The sequence below is a fragment of the Cygnus olor genome, chromosome 25 (assembly GCF_009769625.2).
Source record: "Cygnus olor isolate bCygOlo1 chromosome 25, bCygOlo1.pri.v2, whole genome shotgun sequence".
Classification (NCBI taxonomy): domain Eukaryota; kingdom Metazoa; phylum Chordata; class Aves; order Anseriformes; family Anatidae; genus Cygnus; species Cygnus olor.
In genome coordinates this window covers 3151799-3172701 of record NC_049193.1, presented here as the reverse complement: position 1 = coordinate 3172701, position 20903 = coordinate 3151799, and the positions used below count along the sequence as shown (strand labels likewise).

The following is a 20903-nucleotide window of genomic DNA, read 5'->3' as shown; positions in this document are numbered from 1 at the left end:
TAGAAATAGAAATAGGAATGGGAATACAAGTAGAAATAATAGAAATAGAAATAATGGAAATATAATTAGGAATGGGAATACGAATGGGAATACAAATGGGAGCAGCCGAGCCCTGGCCTGCCCACCGGAGGGGTTTCAGGGATCCGATCCCGTTGAGCCGAAGCCCCGCGATGCCGCAGGAGCAGGGCAGGGCAGGGGGTCCCGGGGGGCTGCTGGGTGCGGGGTCGGGGCTGGGTGTTGGGCCCTGGTGGTGGAAGTGACCCGGCCGCAGGGGGGGGGGGCTCCGTGCTGCCCCCGGCAAGCATCGACCATTTTGGTTAAAAAAAAGTAAAAAAATTAAAGACTGAAAACGTCAGCGTGCGTGTGCGTGGCCTGCCCGTCTGCAGGTATTTTGGTTCCCTTCCCTTCCATTTTCCTTTTATTTTTTTTCCTTTTTTCTTTTCCTTCTTTTCATTTTTCCTCTCTTTTTTTTTTTTTTTCCTTTTCCCTCTATTTTTTTTCCTTTTTTCTCTCCCTTTTTTCCTTTTCCTTTTTTTTTTTTTTTGGGGGGGGCGGGGAGGGCCTTTTGCAATTTTTCCCTGCTGCGCCACGGCGAGACGCGTCGCCTCACCCAGAGCAGGAGGCGCAGCTGTGGCCTCTCCATCCGTCCGTCCGTCCATCCGTCCGTCCGTCCATCCATCCATCTGTCCGTCCGTCTGTCCGTCCATCCATCCGTCCGTCCGTCTGTCCGTCCATCCATCCGTCCGTCCGTCCGTCCATCCATCCATCTGTCCGTCCGTCTGTCCGTCCATCCATCCGTCCGTCCGTCCTTCTCGGGGCCGTGCGGTTTGTGCCGTGCGGGGCCGGCGCGTGGGGATGTCCGGGTGTGACCGAATTCACAGAGCAACCTGGATAAAATAGCTGTCTGTGGGGTGAATTTACAAAACGTCGACGTTTAGAAAAGCCGCATTTGTAAAATGACGAGACGTGTGGCACAAACGCGTGACATGAGGACGTGTAACACGCACACGGGACACACAACACTTGTATGACATAAGAACACACGTTGCACGCACATATGACATTAGGACACGTGTAGCAGACACCTATAATGTAAGGACACACGTAGCGCACACCTATAACGTAAGGACACTTAGCACACATGTGACACAAGCACACCCATAACACACACCTGTAACACACACACGTATGATACAAGCACACCTGTAACACACATGCATGACACACACATATGTAACACACATGACACGACACACATACATGTAACACACATGACACATGCACACCTGTAATACACACGTATGACACACACAGGTAACACACACATGTATGACACAAGCACACCCTAACACACACATATGGCACACACCCGTAACACACGCGGAACACACCCCCACAGCACACACACATAACATGTATGACACACGCACACCCATAACACACACGAGACACACATATGCAACACACATGCATGACATACACACATATGACACACACGTAACACACACCCGGCAGACACATGTAACACACACCTATGACACGCACACCCATAACACCCCATAACACACATATATGACACACATGTAACAGCCCTGTAATGCCCCCATAACACACACACGTATGACACACACATGTAACACCCCCATATGACACAGGCACCCCATGACACCCCCATATGACACACACGTAACACCCGTGTAACACCCCCATAACACACCCCTGTACCCCTGTATGACACACACATGTAACACACACATGTATGACACACACATGTAACATGCACACATATGACACACCCCTGTGACACCCCCATGACACACCCCCATGACACCTCTGCAACACACATGACACACTCACATGTAACACCCCATAACACACCCCCATGACACCACATGTAACACCCCCGTAACACAGCCCTGTATGACACACCCCTGTAACACACACATGTATGACACAGACATGTAACACACACGTATGATACTCCCATGTAACACCCCCCATAACACACCCCTGTATGACACAACATGTAACACCCCCTGTAACACACACATATGACACACATGTAACACACCCCTGTAACACCCCCGTGACACCCCCGTAACACACACGTATGACACACGCATGTAGCACACACATATGACACACACATGTAACACCCCCATAACACACACACACGACACCCCCATGTAACACACACGTATGACACACGCATGTACCACACATGTATGACACCCCCATGTAATACCCCCATAACACACCCCCGTAACACACACGTATGACACACACATGTAGCCCACATGTATGACACACACATGTAACACCCCTGTAACACACACATATGACACACATGTAACACACCCCTGTAACACCCCCGTGACACCCCCGTAACACACACGTATGACACGCGCATGTAGCGCACACATATGACACACACATGTAACACCCCCATAACACACACACACGACACCCCCATGTAACACACACGTATGACACACCCCCGTAACACACACAACACCCCCACGTGACACCCCCGTGTGACACCCCCGTGACACCCCAATGCCACCCCCACAACCCCAGAAAGCACCCGGGGGGGGGGGGGGGGGGAGACACGACATCGACCCCCGGTGCCACCGTTCCCACGACCCCCTCCCCCCCCCCCAGTCCTCCCCCTGCCCCCCCCACCCCTCCCCCCCCGGGTGCAGGCAGGTGCCGGCGGGAGCGCGCGGCTCGGGGGCGCGCAGCGGCGGCCGCGAGGCTGTGCGGGGGGGGAGGGGTGCGGGGAGGTTGGGGGGGGGGGGAGCCGGTGCCGTGCAGCCGCGGTGCGGGGCGGTGCGGGGGGGGTGCGGGGGGGGCCGGGGCCGTGCGGGGCGGCGGCGCGGCCGGGATTGGCTGCGGGGAATGACGCCCAGCACAACAAAGGTGGAGTTGGGGAAATCGCGTTAAAAAAAAAAAAAAAAAAAATTAAGGGAGAGGGGAGCGGAGGGAGGAGGAGGAGGAGGAGGAGGAGAAGAGGAGGAGGAGGAGGAGAGGAGGAGGAGAGGAGGAGGAGGAGGAGGAGGAGGCCGCTGCCCCCCGCCCGCCCCGCCGGGGAGAGCCCCGTGTCCCGGCCGGGCGCTCGGGGCCGCCGCTGCCCTCCCCGGCCCCACCGAGGGACCCCCGGGGGGGGGTGGGGGAGGCGGCCGACCCCCCCCTAAACCCCCCCACCCCCCCTTCCGCACTCCCCCCGACCTTTTATTTTTATTTTTTATTTATTTTTTATTCCCCCCCCCCATGCAAACGCCGGCCGAGGATTGTTGCACATGTAAGGAGATTTTTTTTTTTTTTCCTCCCCCCCCCCCCGCCTTTCCCTCCTCTCTCCTTCCTCCTCCTCCTCCTCCTCTTTTCTTCTCGCCACCAGTGTTGCAAAAGCAAAGAGCAATAAAAAAACCACCCCCCCCCCAACCCCCCCCCCCCCCCACCCCGTTCTCTTCTTCCCCGAGCCAGCAGAAGCGGCGGCGGCGGGGGAACCGGCGGGGCCGGGCGGTGCTGCCGGGGCCGTGGGGGCCGTGGTTTGGTGGGGGGGGGGGGGGGGGGGGGGGGGTTTCGGCCGCAGCTCCCGGTTGCTTTGCTGCTGCTCCTCTCGCTTGGGGAGCGCCGAGGCTGGCGGCGGACCCCGGCGCGCAGAGCCCGGCTGATTGGAAGAGAAACGCAGCGCCATGGAGGCGGGGGAAGCGCGAGCTCTCTGCGGGGACTGGAGCGCGTCCACGCCCGGGGCCAGCCGCGCTGCAGAGCTGGCCGCCGTTCAACCGCGCCGCTCCCCGCCCCGGCCCCGCCGAGCCCCGCCGAGCCCCGGCCCCGCCGCGGCCCCAGCCCCCGCAGGTAGGTGCCGAGCCGCGCCGAGCCCCGCCGAGCCCCGCGGCCGCCGACGGAGGAGGCGCCTCGGGGCGCCCCCCCCCCCCCCCCTCCCCGCGACCCGGCTCCCCTCCGGGAGGGGGGCTGATGGAACGCGGACCCCCCCCCCCCACCTCCCCGAGGCTCGCTTTTCTTCGTTTTTTAGTTTTTTAGGGTTTTTTTTTTTTTTTTTTAGCGTTTCGACCCGTCCGGATTCGCCCCGCCGCGGGACCCCCGCGCCCGCCGCGGCCCCGCCGGGGGGACCCGAGCCCGGCCGGGGGGGACCCCGCGCTCCTCGGTTCTCCGCCGGGGGGGCTCGGAAACCCTTTCCCCTCGCGGATTTGGCGTTTTTTTTACACTCGGGGGGCTGAATTTATTTTTTTGTAATTTTTAATTTCTCCCTCGCTCGGGGACTTTATTTCTCTTTTCACGCGGTGGTTCCATTTTCTCACTCGGGGACTTCATTTTTCCACGTTCGGCGATTTTATTTTTTACCTTCGGCGACTTGATTTTTTTTTACGTCCGGCGATTTTACCCTTACACTCGGTGATTTTATTTTTTAATTCGGGGGCTTTATTATTATTATTGTTATCATTTTTTTAACTCGGCGCCCTTATTTCCCCTCCCATTCGGGGACTTTCTTTTCCTTCCATCGGGGACTTTTCTCTTTTTTCGTTCGGGGACTTCATTTTTCGTGCGGCGGCTTCGTTTCTCTCCTGCGGGGGCCTCCTTTTCTCCTTCGGGGACCTCGTTTCGCCATTCGGGGACCTCGTTCCTCGCATGGCGGCTCCGGCCCTCCCCCCCCCACGCCCGCTCCCTTCCTCCCCCCGGCCCCCTTCCACCGGGGACCCCCTTTCCCCTTCCATTCCCCCCGTTCTCCGCGCTTCTCCCCAGCCCGGCCGAGGGGGCGGCGAGGCTCGGGGGGTCGGGGGGGGCGGGTGAGGGGGGGGGGGGGCACGGCGGAGGGAAGAAAATGGAGCCGGGGCTCTCCGCCGGGGCCCCCGCGGGCAGGAAGCGGCCGCCGCTCGCTCCCCGCCGGGCCCGGCCGCGCTCCGCCGGCGGGGGGCACCGCGCTGGGGCTCGGCGCGGGGGGGAAGCGCCCGGCTCGGCGGCCTCGGTGCCCCCCCCTCCTCCTTTCCCTTCCCTTCCCTGCCTTCCCTCTCCTCCTCCTCGCTCCCTCCCTCCTTCCCGCTCGCCCTCCTCCCTCCCCGGCTGCCGCAGCTGGAGCTCGGGGGCAGGCTTCCAGCGCTGCCCGCTTGTTTTTCCCCAGCCCCGGTGAGTCCCGCCCGGCCGCTGCGGCCCCGCTCCGGCGGCTGCGTGCCCGGGCTCGCCCGCTCCCCCCCTCCGCTGCCCCCCCCGGCTCTTTTTCCCCCCTTTTCCCCTTTTTTTTACCCCCCCTTTTCCCCTTTTTCCCTCCTTTTCCCTTTTTTTTCCTCCCTTTTCCCTTTTTTTCTCCCTTTTCCCCTTTTTTATTTCCCTTTCCCCCGTTTTTTCCCCTTTTTCTTTTTTCCTCCCTTTCCCCTTTTTTTCCCCCCTCTTTTTCTTTTTTTCCTCCTTTTCTCCTTTTTCCCTCTTTTTCCCCCCTTTCTCCCCCCTTCTCCCCATTTTCCCTCCCTTTTTCTCCTCCTTTTTTCCCCATTTCCCCTTTCCCCCATTTTCCCCCTTTTCCCTTTTTTCCTCGTTTCCCTCCTCCCGTTCCCTTTCCCCCCCCCTTCCATTTTTTCCCCCTTCCCCCTTTTCTTTTTTTTCTCCCCCCCCCCACCCCCTTCTTTTCTTCCCTTTCTTCCCCCCGCACCGGGAGCGGGGCTCCGGCCCCCCGCTGGGTGGGTGGGGGGGTTCTGGGCTCCGCCGGGCGAGGAGGGGTCGGGGGGGGGGAGGAAGAAAGAAGGAGGAGGAGGAGGAGGGGGGGGGGCGGCTCGGTGGGGGGGGGCGGCCGCTGCTGCTGCTGCTGGCGGTGGGTAGGAGCCGCTCCCCGGGGGTCGGTGCGGGGAGGTCGCGCTGCCCTCGCCCGGCTCTGCAGCTGCCCGGCCGCCCCCACCGGGCATCCCCGCCCCCCCCCTTGTCCCCCCCCCCCCTTTCTCCTCCTCCTCCTCCTTCTCCTTCCCCCAGCGGCTCCGGGGCTGGGGCTGCGGCGGTTCGGGCTGCTCCCCCCCCCTTTTTTTTTTTTCCTTTCCCCCCCATTTTTTTTTTTTCCCCTCCCGGACCCCCCCCCCCTTACCCTTTTTCCCCCCGGACCCCCCCCCCCCCGCAGCCCCGGGAGGGGGGGGTTTGGCTCGGCTTTATAACCCGGGGTTGCGCAGGGAGGAGGGCGCCGAGGCCATTGTGCGCCGCGGGGGCGGCGGAGGAGCGGCCCCGAGCCCCCCCCCCGCTGCCGGTAACCGCGGGGAGGGGGGGGCACGAGGGGGGGGGGCAGGGGAAAAAAAAAATAATAAGGGGGGAGGGAGAAAAAAAAAAGGGGGGGGGGGCGGTGGGGTAGCCCTCATTGTCTGCCCGGGGGGGGGGGGGGGGGGGAAGGAGAGGAGGGGGGGGCTGGAGGGGCCGGGGGGCGCCGCGGTCCCACCCGGTTCCTGCCGGAGGAGGAGGAGGAGGAGGCTCCGCCGCGGGGCTGCGCAGGGCATGTGCGGGCTGCCCGCCCCCGCCGGCCCGGCCCCTTCCTCCCCCGCCTCCTCCTCCTCCTCCGGCCCCCCCCCGGGCACCGGGACCCAGCCCCCCCCCCCCCGCCCTCCTCCTCCTCCGCCCCCCCGGGGCCACCCCGCGCCCCCGCCCGGGGATCCCCGTGCGCGCGCACTGTGAGCCCCCCCTTTCTCTTCCCTCCCCCCCCCAATCCGACCGCCCCCCCCCGCCTCCCGTCCTCCCCCCCCCGCCCCGCCCCGCGCCCTCCCCTCCGGCCCCCACCGCGATCCCACCCATCCGTGCCCCGGCGCCGCCCCCCCGCGCCGCCGCGTTGTGACCCCCCCTCCTTCCCCCCCCTTATTTTCAGCCTTCCCCCCCCTCTTGTTTTTTTTAACCCCCCCGCTGCCATCCTGCAGGGCCTGCAGCCTGCTACTAGGCCTTGCACCCCCCCCGCTCAGGCTTCCCACCCCCGGGGGGTTCAACCCCCCCCCCCAGGCTTGCAGTCTGCCCCCCCCCCCTGCTCTGGGGTGCCCCACTGAGGCCTCCCAGCTGCCCCCCCCCCCCCCAGTGATCTGCAAGACCCCCTGGGATCTGTGGGGGTCCCCCCCTGTCAGAGTGCCACCCCCGGGCCTGCTTTGCTCTCCCCCCACTGTAAAGGTGGGGGGGCTTTCCCCAGAGCTCCCCAAAGGTGCGTTAACCCCCCCCCCATGTGGGGGCCTCATAGGATCTGCCCATCCCTCCCTTCAGGCATCCCCTTTTTGGGGGTCCCCTTCCTTTGGGATCCCCCATTTGGGGGCTCCTCCCTCCCTTCAAGCCCCCCTGCCTTTGGGGGCTCCCTCCCTTTGTCCCCCCCCTTGGGGGTCCCCTCTGAGCCCTATTGGGTCTGGGGGCACATGCATTTTCCCTGCAGATCCCCTTCTTTAGGATTTTTGGGGATCCCCCTTGGATCCTGCCTCACCTCAGGGACACCCCCACCCCATTTTGTCCCCCCCCCCTCCCCGGGGGCACCCTGCACCCCCCCCCATCCTCGCCCCCACCCCAAATCTCGCAGCGCTGGCAGTGCATAGGGTGTGGGGAGCAGAACCGTGGGGAGGCAGGTGGGTGGGTTTTTGGGGGGGGGGCCCAGGTGGGCACCTCGAGCCACCCCCCCCTCGCAGGGGGTGCCTAGCGTGGGGTCTCCGTCTGCCTGCAGAGCCGAGCGGCACTGAGCGAGGGTAGCGCGCCAGGCACCGGCGGGGACCGCGCTGGCCTCAGGCAGGTGGAGGATGAACGGCGAAGCTGAGTGCCCTGCAGACTTGGAAATGACAGCTCCCAAAAACCAAGGTGAGACACGGACCCCCCTCCCCCCCCGGGCCACACTGGGACACTCGGGGGGCTGGGGCGGTGCAGTGTTTAGGGGAGAGGGGTGACCCACGCAGCTCCGCGCCTGACCCTACAAACCCCGACCCTACAAACCCCGCAATCCCCAACCCTGCAAACCCCAAGGGGGTGTTTGCCTGGCACCACTGTGGGGTGCGTGGGTGCCCTCCCCCCCTCCCCCCACTGTGGAAACGGCTGGTTTTGCTATCAAAAAGGCTGTTTTTGGGTCAGGGCTGGCACAAAGAGGTGCCGGAGCCGCCCCGCGCACATCTGGGCTGAATTAAGACGCCGAGCCGTTACCTTGGGCCCCCGGCTTCCAGACCCCGGGATGACATCAGAGGTTGGGCTTTTATTGAAAAAGGGGGAGGAAAAAAAAGAAAAAAATAAAGTAAAATAAAAGGGGTGGCTGTGGGGGTGGCCTGCCCGGGCAGAGGGGCTCCGGCAGCGCCCTGCCCTAGCCCAGAGCCCCCCGGTGCTGTCCCCATCCCCGCTGGCTTGAGGCGCCCCTTGCCCTGTCCCTTCCTTTGTCACCGCTGGTTCGGTGCCCTGAGCGCCGCCGGCTGGAGCACGTGTCCCTCGCCGGGTCTTCAGGGGGATTTAATTACAGCGGGGCAGTGATCCCGATATAGAGCAGCCCGGTCGGTGCCAGCGGGGCCGGGATAAATCGGGCCCAGGCGCGGATGAATCGGGCCTGGTTCAGCCTCGCGGTGAACTCCCGGCAAGGCCTCGCCCAAGGGGGGGGCGGACACGATATGGGGGGAGACACGGGGGTCCCTGTTGTGCCCCGTTGTCCCCTTCTGTGCCTGCTGCAAGGCCACACCGAGAGCTGGATGAGGAGGGGGGGACGCGTGGCCCGGCCTGGTCCCGGCGGTGACATGTCGGCCTCCTCGGTTTTTATTCTTTTCAGGGGTTTTGATGGGTGGGATGCAGTCGGTTGGGGGGGGGTCTCAGGGGTCTGGAGGTGCTCCCAGGTGGGAAACTGAGGCGGGGGGCACTGCCCTGCCCTGCTGGGGGCAGGATTTTGGGGGCCTCGCCTGCTCCTGGTCAGTTTTCACGCCATGGTTTTGCTGATTTTTGGTTGTTTCTCCCCGATTTCCACAAGCAAAGCGGGAGCCAGCCCCCGAGGCCTGATCCTGCCTCATTGCTCCCACCGGAGCGGGCTGAGAAGCAGGAAAAGAGAAAAAGCCAAAAATTGGGACTGGGGGATTCCTGCGGAGCCGTTTCCTTCACGGGAGCAGGTCCTGGCCGCGCTGCCCCCCACCCACGTGTCCCATTGGTCCTTTAATGGGCGCTGGGACCCCGGGGGGGCTTCTCCCACCGCCAGCCCCGTGCGGAGGTGGTGTATTTGTGCTGGGGGAGTTGGAGCAGAGAAGAGAAAAACGCACCCAGGTGCACCCAGGGACCTAACGCCTGGGGATGGAGCCCCCCGGGGTCTTCGGGCACGGGGTGTATGGAGGTCGGGGGGGAGAGGATGCTCGGCTTTGGGGGAGCTGGGGAAAACACCCCCAGAAGTGACGGTGTACAGGAGAGGAGCTGGGGACGTGTCCGTCAGAGGGGAGGTGGCAGCCAGGGGCACCCAAGGGTGCTGTAACCGTCACCCTGCACCGGTGGGACCCCGCGGGGAGGCGGGGGCCATGCTGGACCCCCCACTCCCCATCACCACGGGGGTCCCTGCGCCTCGACCTTGGCAGAGGTCGGCGTGGCACTCCCCGTTGTGGGTGCAGGGGGGGTTCCCTCGCTCAGGGGGCATCGCTCCCACTCCCCAGGTGGGTTTCCCCGTTCCCCAGGGGCTGGCGAGCGCTGGTGCCGCCGGCTCCTGGCTCCGTGGGGCTTTGCTCCGGGGCCAGGGAGACGTCCCCGGGCTCCCCGCACCCTTACTGCCGGCGCACCGGGACGGACGGGTCTCTCCGGTTCGCTCCCCGTGGATTTTCGAGCCTTGCCCAGCTCGCTCGGCCCACAGGCGGCTGCTGCAGGGCGATGGCGAGAGCCACGTCCCTTTGATCCTGGGGCTCGGGAGGCAGCGCGCGGAGGCGGCACGGCACGGCCGGGAGAGCGGCACGGCACGGCACGCTGGGAGCTGTAGTCCCGGGGAGCCGCGGGCGGGATGGGCCCGTGCACAGCGCTGCCTCCTTTCCATCTCCTCTTCTTCCCCTCCTCCGTCTCCTCTTCCTCCTCTCCTTCTCCTTCTTTTCCTCCTCTCCTTCTCTTCTCCTTCTCTTCCTCCTCTCTCCTCCTCCTTCTCTTCCTCCCCTCTTCCCCCTCTCTCCTCTTCTCCTTCTCCCCCCCCTCCTTCTCCTCCTTTTCCTCTTCCTCCCCTCCTCCCCTCCTCCTCTTCCTCCTCTTCCTCCTCTCCTCCTCCTGCCCCTCTCCTCCCGCCCCTCTCCCCCCATGCCCCCCGTTCCCACGGCTGACCCGGTTTCTCTGCGCGCAGACCGCTGGTCTCAGGAGGACATGCTGACCCTGCTGGAGTGCATGAAGAACAACCTGCCCTCCAACGACGGGAGCAAGTTCAAGACCACCGAGTCCCACCTCGACTGGGAGAAGGTGGCTTTCAAGGACTTCTCGGGGGAGATGTGCAAGATGAAGTGGATGGAGATTTCCAACGAGGTAACCACGCTCACTGCCTCGGGGGGCACGGCAGCCTCATGGAGCTCTGGGGGGTCCAGGCGTCCTCGGGGTCTGAGCATCCTTGGGGTCTGGGCATCCTTGAGGTTCAACTTTCTTTGTCCCCATTGCCTGTCCCTGTAGAGGACGTGGCCCCATGGGAGGCATCTGGGCGCTGGGACGGGTTTTTGGCACGAGGAAACCCTGCTCACGCTCGTGTCCCGTCATTCCCCGCAGGTGAGGAAGTTCCGGACCCTAACAGAGCTCATCATGGATGCCGAGGAGCACGTGAAGAATCCTTACAAGGGCAAAAAGCTCAAGGTAAGCCACAGGGAGGCAACGGGGGGCTGCAAAAGGGGGACGGACCCTGGCTGGGGGTCCCGTGGGAGCCGTGCAGGGCTCTCCTGGCCCCGTGTCCGCATCCCGAGGCAGCTCTGTGGCCGAGGGCCCTGAGCTCGGGCCAAGTTTGGGGCAGATTGGACGTGGCCACACGTGGCACCGGGAGCCTGCGTCCGAGTTTAGCCCCGGGGACACCGGGTCCTATTCCCGGCCCGCCACGCCGGGCAGCCCGGGGGCACTGCTGCTGTAGGGGTGGGTCACCTCGCCGCCTCCTGCCTCAGTTTCCCCTCCGTGCTCGCAGCTCTGAGGCTGTGCTGGAGATGTCCGTCCAGCTCTGGGGTAGCTCCTGGGTAGGGAGCTCTTGTCCCCAGCGTGTCCCCGCAGCGCCGAGCTGCCTCCGCACGGGGGGCTGGGGTGGGGGGGCCCGATCCCTCGGTGGTCCGGGGGCTGGGAACGGGCTGGGTTTGGCCGTGCAGTGCGTGGGCACTCAGCTCTGCCCCTCTGCCCTCTCCCCAGAAACACCCCGACTTCCCCAAGAAGCCCCTGACCCCCTACTTCCGCTTCTTCATGGAGAAGCGGGCCAAATACGCCAAGCTTCACCCCGAAATGAGCAACCTGGATCTCACCAAGATCCTCTCCAAGAAATACAAGGAGCTTCCCGAGAAGAAAAAGGTACGGGCGGGCGGGGGTCAGCGAGGCTCCCCTGGCGCGCTGGCGCCTCCAGCTCTCCCAGTAAAACCAGCAGGGCCCAGCTCCTGCCTGGGCAGGGCGGCGCACCCGGCTGCTTGCTCAGCCCAGCCAGACCAGTAAGGCGCCCTTGCCGGTCCCAGTCCCGGTTCCCAGGGCTGTGCAGGCTGGCTGGGGTCCGTCTGTCCGTCCGTCCCGATGGGACCAGGCGGTGGCTTTGCCGTGGGGAGCCCCACGCCGGGGTTAATCACGTGCCGGCCCCGTGGGCACCGGGGCTCCGTCTGCCCCATGAGGCCCCCCCCCCCCCCAGGCTGGGTTTGTCGCCGGCAGCAGAAGCCCGCGGCACAAAGTCCTCGGTGCCCTCTCGCCCACGGCTGGCGCCCTTCCAGGGCTGCCCACGGGATGGAGGCAGGAGATGAGGGAGGGATTCCAGCCCTCGCAGGCTGCGGACCCGGAGCTGCAGGGACAGTCCCAGGGCAGGGGAGCCCCCGGTCCCCTTGGGGGCTGTGGGGCTGGCGGGGTCCGCGTGCCCCTTCCCCGTGCTAACATCCCCCTCCGCCTCCCGGCTGTCCCCAGATGAAATACATCCAGGACTTCCAGCGGGAGAAGCAGGAGTTTGAGAGGAACCTGGCGAGGTTCAGGTGAGCGGGCAGCGCTGCGCCCCCAGCCGGGTGTCACCCACGAGGAAACCCCCGTGGGGGCTGCGATTGAAGGCAGGGGGGGAAAAGGGGGGGCTGGAAAAAGACTCCCCGAGAGCAGCCCCGTGGCTGGGAGCCTCAGCTGGCAGCGAGAGCAGGGCAGCAGCCGTGCTCTGAGGGATAGGGGCTGCAAAGGGGAGCAGGAGCCCTGCTGTTAGCCCTGTTAAATGCTGAAGCCACCACCCTGCTCCCCCCAAGCCCCCCCCCCGGAGCCTGGCTGCTGCCGCCCAGGAGGGTCCCGGTGCCCCCTCCCACCTCCTGCTGCCCCAGGGGTGCAGCCCCAGGGTATCGAGGGGATGCTCGTAGCTGGCACCCCCCCAGAAGGACAGGCTCGGATCCGTCCTAAAACCGTCCTGCTCTTTTTGGGGATGCCCTGACATCGAGCTTGTGGAGTGCCAGCCCTGCGGGGTGGGTCACCCTTCGGGGGGGGGGGCTTAGGGGTGCTTCCCTCCCACCGGCAACCTCCATAACACTCCCCCCCTTCCCCGCCGGGTAAAGGGAAGACCACCCGGACCTCATCCAGAACGCCAAGAAATCCGACGTCCCCGAGAAGCCCAAGACCCCCCAGCAGCTGTGGTACAACCACGAGAAGAAGATCTACCTGAAAGTGCGCCCAGATGTGAGTACGGTGGGTGGGAGTGAGTGTGAGCGTGAGTGCCGGGGGTCCTGCACCCCGCTGCTGGGGGCACGAGGGGGAACGAGAGAAGCGTTTTGGGGGAGGGGGGACGGGGGAGAAGAAGCCGGTAGGAGCTGCCAGCGGTCTGGACGGAGGTAAGGAAGGGCTCCGCACACCTAGAAGAGGCTCTGGGGGGGCGTTCAGCCCCCCCCTTTTTATTGCCTGCAGTTGAAGGGGTGACCACAGCCTTCTGCACCAGGCAGGGCAGCAGATTTCCAGCGCAGACATCCCTCCCGTCCACCTCCGGCCATGCCCCGCACTCGCACGCACCCCCTTCCCCGGCCGCAAGCTCGACTTGAGGCCCCCCCCGGCTCCTGCCGGGGCTGAGGGCAAGCCCAACTATTTTTTTTTTCCCCGCATTCTTGCCTTTTTTTGTGGGTTTTACCCCTCTGCCCTCACCTCTGGCTTTGGGTTTTCAGGCCACCACGAAGGAGGTGAAAGAGTCGCTGGGCAAGCAGTGGTCTCAACTCTCGGATAAAAAGAGGCTGAAATGGATTCATAAGGCCCTGGAACAGCGGAAGGAGTACGAGGTAGGGAGCAGCCTCGCCCCGTCCCCGCCACGCTCGCCCCCCATTTCACTCTGAGCCCCCCCCGACACCCGCCCCGATAGGCAGCGTGGGGTTCAGCCAGGTCCCTAGCCAGAGCCCAGCCTCCTCCAGCGGTGCTGGGGGCAGGCGAAGAGCCCCAGGGGAGAGGATTTAGGGTGATGCTTGGCTTCTCGTTCCTCCTCCTCCGGCCCCCAGCCAGGCGGGGAGCGCGGCAGCCGCCCTGACCGCTCTCCTTCCGTCCCTCCGTGCAGGAGATCATGCGCGACTACATCCAGAAGCACCCCGAGCTGAACCTCAGCGAGGAGGGCATCACCCGCTCCACGCTCACCAAGGCAGAGCGCCAGCTCAAGGACAGGTTCGACGGACGACCCACCAAGCCTCCTCCGTGAGTCCCTTGTGGGGTTTTAATCTCCCCCTCTTGGAGCCGCTGCTTCGGGCTCTGCGAGTCCCTTATGGGTTTTTTATCCCGCTCTTGGAGCTGCTGCTTTGGGCTCTGTGAGTCCCTTATGGCTTTCCCCCCCTCCCCCCTCGGAGCCACTGCTTCGAGCTCTGCAAGTCCTTTATGGGGTTTTTATCTCACCTTCTTGGAGCTGCTGCTTCGGGCTCTGCGAGTCTCTTACAGGGCTTTTTTCCCCCCCTCTTGAAGACGCCACTTTGGGCTCTGCGAGTCCCTTATGGGGTTTTTCCCCCTCTCTCAGAGCTGCTCAGGAGGGGCTGCCCACCTCTAAGTGCCCTTCCTGGGACCACGGGCATCGCCCCCATAAATCTGCTCCTTAAATAAACGTAAATCAGTGAGGTTTAGGGTGATGCTGCCTGCTTGGGGTTGAGCTATATCCCAACCACATCACCACCTCCTCTCCTGCAGCGCAGCCGCCCCCGTGCAGCGCTTTGCTGGTGCAGTCCTTGGGGGTGTCTGGGTTTTTGGGGGGCTGCCAGCACCCCACCAGCTCCGTGGGGGGGACGTGAGCGTGCCGCAGGCTGCCCCTGACGCGGGTTCCCTCGGTGGCTTGCAGGAACAGCTACTCGCTGTACTGCGCAGAGCTGATGGCCAACATGAAGGACGTGCCCAGCACCGAGCGGATGGTGCTGTGCAGCCAGCAGTGGAAGCTGCTCTCCCAGAAGGAGAAGGACGCCTACCACAAAAAGTGCGACCAGGTGGGCAGCAGGGAGCTGCGGGAAGGAGGGCAGGAGGAGCTGGGGGTAGAAAGGAGCCCCCACCTTCCCCGGGGTCCGTCCTCGGTGTCCCCAAGGTCCTCGGTCCCCTCCCTGGGTGCTCTGCACCCCGGTGTGTGCACGTGGGACCAGCGCGGGGTGGGTGGGGGATGCTGTTGTTGGGCAGGGGGGGTCAACGAGCACACGAGGCAGCAATAGGGCCAGGGGGGAGACCCTGCATAACCCCATGTCCCCTTCTCCCCCCAGAAAAAGAAAGACTACGAGATCGAGCTGCTCCGCTTCCTGGAGGTGAGCATAGGGGTGATGGAGACCCCAAAACCGGGGATCCTCTGCTTGGGGGGGGCTCACGCAGCACACTAAAGGGGGTGCCCTGATGCTGCCCCACTCTGCTTCCCCAAAACTGGGAGCTTTACACCGGGGGGGCACGTGGGTGTGATCCCTGGAACCAGAGCCCCTGCGGGGCACGGGGAGGAAGCCGGCGGCGCGGGAGGAAGGGGAGGCAGCGAGCAGCAGAGGCTGCGCAGGCGCCACTGGCCTCTCGCTTCCTTCCCTCGGCCGCAGCGTGGGTGGGGGAGCTCCCCCGGGCCCCCCAGCCCCGGCACTGCGGACGTGACGTGGCCCCGGCCCCAGCGGCGAGGGCACGGGGTGGAAAACCCGGCGGGAGCCGTGCACCGGCTGCAGGGGGGGTGGAGATGGGGAAGGGGATGGTGGCCAGGGAGGGGGTGGTGAGGCGTGGGGACCTCGTTTTGGGGCCGGATAGCTCATGCTATGGCCTCTGCAGCTGGCTGAGAGCTTTGGTGCCCTGTCCCTGGTGTCCTCAGTCCCTAATTGCCCCAGCGCCTCGTTAGCGTCATGCCCAGAGCCCTCTAACCGCGTCTCCCCCCCGTACCCCAGAGCCTGCCCGAGGAGGAGCAGCAGCGGGTGCTGGGCGAGGAGAAGATGCTGGGCAGCAACCGGAAAGGTGCCACGAGTCCCGCGTCCAAAAAGTCCTCGCCGGAGACTGGCAAGGTGGGAGGGGAGCGGGGTCGGCACGGCACGGGGACGCGACACGGGGTCGCCAGCACCCCGGGGTGCCAGGCGGGTCCCGCCGTGTGCTCGCCCCCGCCCACGCCCCGCGTCCCCCCCAGGCCAGCTCGGAGAAGCCCAAGCGGCCCATCTCGGCCATGTTCATCTTCTCGGAGGAGAAGAGGAAGCAGCTGCAGGAGGAGCGGCCGGAGCTGTCGGAGAGCGAGCTGACCCGGCTCCTGGCCCGCATGTGGAACGACCTCTCCGAGAAGAAGAAGGTCGGTGCCCCCCCACCTCCTCCATCCCCGTCCTGCGCCCCCTGGGGACGCCGCCTGTCCCCGTCCTGCTGCCGGGGGCTTGGCTTGGCCCCCCCAAGCCGGGGGGGGTTGTCCCCCGGGAGCGTCACGGTGTCACTGAGGTGCCAGTGCCGGGTGCCGCTGGCTGTGCCCGCTCTGTGCAGCCTTGTGGATTAAAACCCAGCAGCACTTGGGGGGGGTGGGGGGAGGGTCTTGGAGCCTCAATTTAAAGGCTGGAAGGCTGGGGGGGGGGGTCCTGAGATGTCTGAGCATGGTGGGGGGCTGCCGTGGTGGTGCTGGGGAAAGGCGTCCTGTCCTCTCCTGGTGCTTGGTGGGGTTTGTGCCCCCTGTGATGTGGTTTGTGTCCCCCATGGTGGGCTTTGTGCCCCCCCATAGCAGGGTTTTTGCCCCCTTTGATGGAGTTTGTGCCCCCCCCCCCCGTGATAGGGCTTGTACCTCCTGTGATGGAGTTTGTGGCCCCTGTGGTGGGGTTTGTGCCTCCCCACAATGGGGTTTGTGCCACTGCTGGCAGGGTTTGTGCCCCCCGCAATGGGGTTTGCACCCCCCCCCCCCCCCCCCCATAGCAGGGTTTGCGCCCCCCGTGGTGGGATTTGTGCCCCCCACAATGGAGTTTGTGCCCCTGGTGGCAGGATTCGTGCCCCCCGCAATGGGGTTTGTTCCCCCCGCGATGGGTTTTTTGCCCCCCATGGCAGGGTTTGTGCCCCCCGTGGTGGAGTTTGTGCCCCTGGTGGCAGGCTTTGTGCCCCCCGCGGCCGTGCAGCCCCCTCACCCCCTGCCCGCCCCGCGCAGGCCAAGTACAAGGCGCGGGAGGCGGCGATGAAGGCGCAGTCGGAGAAGAAGCACGGCTCGGACAAAGAGGAGCGCGGCAAGCTGCCCGAGTCCCCCAAGACAGCCGAGGAGATCTGGCAGCAGAGCGTCATCGGGGACTACCTGGCTCGTTTCAAGGTGGGGAGAGGCCCTGGCACCCCTGGTGACACCCCTGGTGACACCCACGGTGGCACCCGCGCGCCCTCGGCGTGTTTAACGCGGTCCCTGCCGCAGAACGACCGGGGGAAGGCGCTGAAGGCGATGGAGGCCACCTGGAACAACATGGAGAAGAAGGAGAAGCTGATGTGGATCAAGAAGGCGGCGGAGGACCAGAAGCGATACGAGGTGGGCTCCCCACCCGTCCCACCCCGCGCCCCCCCGGTGCCACCCCTCGGTGCCGCGCTCACCGCTCTCTCCCCCCCGCGCAGAGGGAGCTGAGCGAGATGCGCGCCCCCCCGTGCTCCACCAACTCCGCCAAGAAAATGAAGTTCCAGGGAGAGCCCAAGAAGCCCCCCATGTGAGTACGGCGGGGACGGGGTCCCCAAAAGCCCCGGGGATGGAGCGGGGGGGAGCATCCCTCGGACCTCGGGCGCGAGGGGTGCCGGTGGGCGCCTCCTTCCCCTCGCGCCCTGCCTGACCCCGTCTGGGTGCCCCCCCACCCCGGTCCCGCAGGAACGGTTACCAGAAGTTCTCCCAGGAGCTGCTGTCCAACGGGGAGCTGAACCACCTGCCGCTGAAGGAGCGCATGGTGGAGATCGGCAGCCGCTGGCAGCGCATCTCGCAGGGCCAGAAGGAGCACTACAAGAAGCTGGCGGAGGAGCAGCAGAAGCAGTACAAGGTGCACCTCGACATCTGGCTCAAGGTGAGCGCCCCAACGGCACCCCGAGGCTGCTGGGAGGACCCGGAGGTGCTCGGTGTGGTCTCTGCCCCTGAGAAAACGCCGTTTCCAGACCCATTTGGGGCGGGTTTTTTTAACCTAAAGGGGGCGGGTTTTTAACCTAAAGGGGGCGGGTTTTTAACCTAAAGGGAACGTTTCTTTAACCTAAAGGGGCTAGTTTTTAACCTAAAGGGGGAGCTTTTTTAACCTAACGGGGCCGGTTTTTAACCTAAAGGGGGCGTTTTTAACCTAAAAGGGGCTGGTTTTTAACCGAAAGGGGGCTAGCTTTTAACCGAAAGTGGGACTTTACCCAGTGGGATCTCCACCGTCTAAAGGGGGCAGTTTTTTAACCTAAAGGGGGCTAGTTTTTAACCTAAAGAGTGGGTTTTTAACCTAAAAGAGCTTTAAAAAAAAATGCGCGTTTGGGGAGGGGCGCCCCGTGCGAGGCGTGCTGTCTCTGACCCCCCCTCTGTCCCCGCAGAGCCTCTCGCCCCAGGAGCGGGCTGCCTACAAGGAGCACATCTCCAACGTGAGTACGCCCCCCCCGCGGTGGGGCCGGGGGGGCTCGGGGGCAGCCCTGGGGGGAGGCTGGGGGGGCACAGCTGTGTCCTGACCCCCCCTTGGGGCCGTGCGGGAGGTGCGCCGGGTTCGGGGAGCCCCCCACGAGGGGTCTGGGTGTGGGGTTTTCTCCGTTCTGGGGGGGAGCCGGGTTCAAGCCCCGCTGCTCAAAAGGTTTTTCCTTGTCCCCCCCCCCCCCGGCAGAAACGCAAGAGCATAGGGAAGATCCGAGGCCCCAACCCCAAGATGAAGCCCACGATGCAGTCCAAGTCGGTGAGTCCCGTGGTGGCGCGGTCCCCGGGGGGGGGGCACCCCGTTCCGTGGGGCAGCAGCACGAGCCCCCTCCCCAAATCCCACCCCGCTCGGGTTTTGCTCCAGGAGCCTTTTTTGGGGGCATTTTGGGCATAAATGGGGAAAAAGGAGTTGTGGGTGGGGAAAAAAGCCAACAGCTCGTGGATGAGGATGGGGAGCCCTGGGGGGGTGCTGGTGTCCCCAAAACCACCAACCCCCTCCAACCCCCCCGCCCCGCAGGAGTCAGAGGACGACGACGACGATGAAGAGGAGGAGGAAGATGATGATGAAGATGAAGACGACGACGACGACAACGGGGACTCGTCGGAGGAAGGCGGCGACTCCTCGGAGTCCAGCAGCGAGGAGGAGAGCGAGGACGGGGACGAGGTGAGGCTGCGGGGGGGCACGCGGCGGCGAGGCGGGGGGGACACAGTTTGGGGGGGTGGGGTCACGCTCGCTCGGCCCCCTCCCCTTCTCCGGGGACAGGGCTGCAGGGTGGGCTTCAGGGTGGGGAAAATAATAAAATAACAAAATATAAAATAAAATACTAAAAAATAAAATCGCTGGGGGGGGGGGACTGGGTGAAAGGGGGGAGCGGTGGCAATGGGGTGTCCCCGGGGGGGGGGGGGGTCGCAAGGAGCAGCCGCGGGGCGTAGTCAGGAGCAGCGTCGGGGTGTGAGAGGTGGTGCGGGGTGGCGCGGGGAGCCCTCCCCCCCCCCCCCCCCGTCCCGGCGAGCAGAGCCCCCCCCCGGCCCCCCCCCCCGGCGGCGGTACTGAGTCTGGTCTCGGCTCCGTTTGCGGCAGTGGGGATGCCGAGTAAGTCACCAGAGTCAGAGCTTTACGCCGGGGCAGCCGAAATCAGAGCGTGCTGGATGGCGCTGGGGCCAGAAACCGTGTCCGTGCCTTGTGCTCGCCCCCCCACAGGTGAGGCGCCTCTTCCCCCCCCCAGCCCCGTCCCCCCCCCCCGTAGTTTCCCCGGGGGGGGGCGGGGGGGCCGCCCCCAGCCCGCAGCGTGGAGCCAGGCAGGGGCAGAGGTGAGGGTAGGGCCCCGCGGCCGCCCCGCGCGCTGCTCCGCACCCCCCCCGTGTCCCCCCCCCCCCAGCCCGTCTCTGAGCCCCGCATCCCCATCCCGGCACCCCCCCCAGCCCCACCAGCACCCCCCCGGGCACCGTGTTGGGCGAGGGGGGGCACACAAACACACACGCACGTGGGGGGGGTCAGGGGGGAGACGCCGGCCGGTGCCCACGCTGATCTGTGCCCCCCCCCCCATTACCCCCCCCCCCCACAGAACGACGAGGACGATGAGGATGAGGACGATGAAGACGAGGACGACAACGACTCGGAGGGCAGCAGCTCCTCCTCCTCCTCCTCGGGGGACTCCTCCGACTCCGACTCCAACTGAGCTCCCCGTAACGCCCGCCGTTTCCTCGGTTTCGGCCCCGTTTTTTCCTGCCCCCCCCCCCCCCCGTCACCCCCCCTCCATCGTCCTCCTCTTCCTCCTGCCCCCCAGGAGCCGGAGGGACCCCCCCAAGCTCACACTATGGGGAGGGGGAGAGGAGGGGGCGAGCCCCCTGTGCCCCCCCCCATGAATCCCTCCTCACTGAGGGGGGGGGACGCCATTTTTTTTTTTATGACGTTATTATTATTTTGTTTTTATTTTTTCCCGGTCGTTATTTTCGGAGGTTCGCCCCCATTTCCTCGCCCACGCCCTCGCTGCCAGCTCCGGACTTCATAGAAAGAAAACGAGAAAAAAAAACCGCAGGAAAAAAAAACCCACACAAAATCCCCTTCCCCATTTTTTTTTTTAAGAAAACGACAAAAAAATCAACGAACAGGAAAAAAAAAAAAAACTTAACACCCCCCCCCCACCCAAAAACCCAGCCCCCTCCTGGTCGGGGCGCGGGGCACGAGCCGAGCTGCTCAGGACTCAGCCGTGGGGATGATGCCCCCCCCCGTAAGCCCCCCCCAGCCCCAATTTCCCTTTACACCCCCCCCTGAATTTTGGGGGCCCCCCCACCTTGTACAGAAGCTGCACCGAGATCTCCGCACCCACGGCACCGAGCGCCGCCGCCGGGGACTTTTTTGGGGGGGGGAGGGGAGGGGGGTTGAAGCGCGGGCTGGGGGGGGGTGGGGGGAGCGATTTGGGGGAACTGGGGGAGGTTTGGGGGGGGGGGGAGCTGCCCCCGGGGGTCCCGGCTGCGCAGTGACCAATGTGGGGGGGGCGGGGGTGCCGTGTTGTCGGTGGGTGTTGTGCCGTTGTATTTTATTTTATTTTATTTTTTTCCTTTTTATAAAACGAGAAAAATCCATTTTTATTTTTTTTTAACCCCCCCCTTCCCCCTTTTACCCCTCCCCCCCCATATTTTATTCCCCCCCCTCCCCCCCTTTCCATCCCTGGTGAAGCCGCTCCTCTCCCTTCACCCCAAACCCTCTCGGACCGGGGGGGGTCCTGTCCCCCCCCCCGCCCCCCCCCACTGTAAA

The 20903-nt window shown here is 64.7% G+C and overlaps 1 protein-coding gene across 20 annotated transcripts; it reads left to right on the top strand.

Moving 5' to 3' along the window:
- Window positions 1–3190: 3190 nt before the first annotated feature.
- Window positions 3191–20731, top strand: UBTF (upstream binding transcription factor). Of its 20 annotated transcripts, none has more exons than XM_040536641.1 (22): window positions 3191–3301; window positions 7676–7806; window positions 10274–10449; window positions 10684–10767; window positions 11302–11457; window positions 12049–12113; window positions 12669–12798; window positions 13266–13376; window positions 13646–13779; window positions 14408–14549; window positions 14814–14855; window positions 15462–15575; window positions 15695–15850; window positions 16679–16834; window positions 16931–17041; window positions 17125–17213; window positions 17369–17558; window positions 18055–18102; window positions 18336–18404; window positions 18663–18809; window positions 19227–19346; window positions 19711–20731. In XM_040536641.1, exons 2-22 carry the CDS (start codon window positions 7749–7751, stop codon window positions 19822–19824), a joined length of 2412 nt encoding a protein of 803 aa, XP_040392575.1. In that variant the 5' UTR covers window positions 3191–3301; window positions 7676–7748; the 3' UTR covers window positions 19825–20731. The 20 variants fall into 20 exon arrangements, with proteins under 20 accessions (XP_040392575.1, XP_040392593.1, XP_040392581.1 ...); XM_040536647.1 differs by lacking the exon at window positions 3191–3301 and adding an exon at window positions 3561–3858 and having other exon boundaries at window positions 12669–12789; XM_040536640.1 differs by lacking the exon at window positions 3191–3301 and adding an exon at window positions 3561–3858.
- The last annotated feature ends 172 nt before the right edge of the window (window positions 20732–20903 follow it).

Excerpts from the sequence above, each read along its gene's own strand:
- UBTF (XM_040536641.1), top strand. The coding sequence starts at position 7,749 with ATGAACGGCGAAGCTGAGTGCCCTGCAGACTTGGAAATGACAGCTCCC. Across the intron at positions 12,799-13,265 it reads TGCGCCCAGATGTGAGTACG|GCCACCACGAAGGAGGTGAA; the intron begins GTGGGTGGGAGT and ends TTGGGTTTTCAG. Across the intron at positions 16,835-16,930 it reads ACTACCTGGCTCGTTTCAAG|AACGACCGGGGGAAGGCGCT; the intron begins GTGGGGAGAGGC and ends TCCCTGCCGCAG.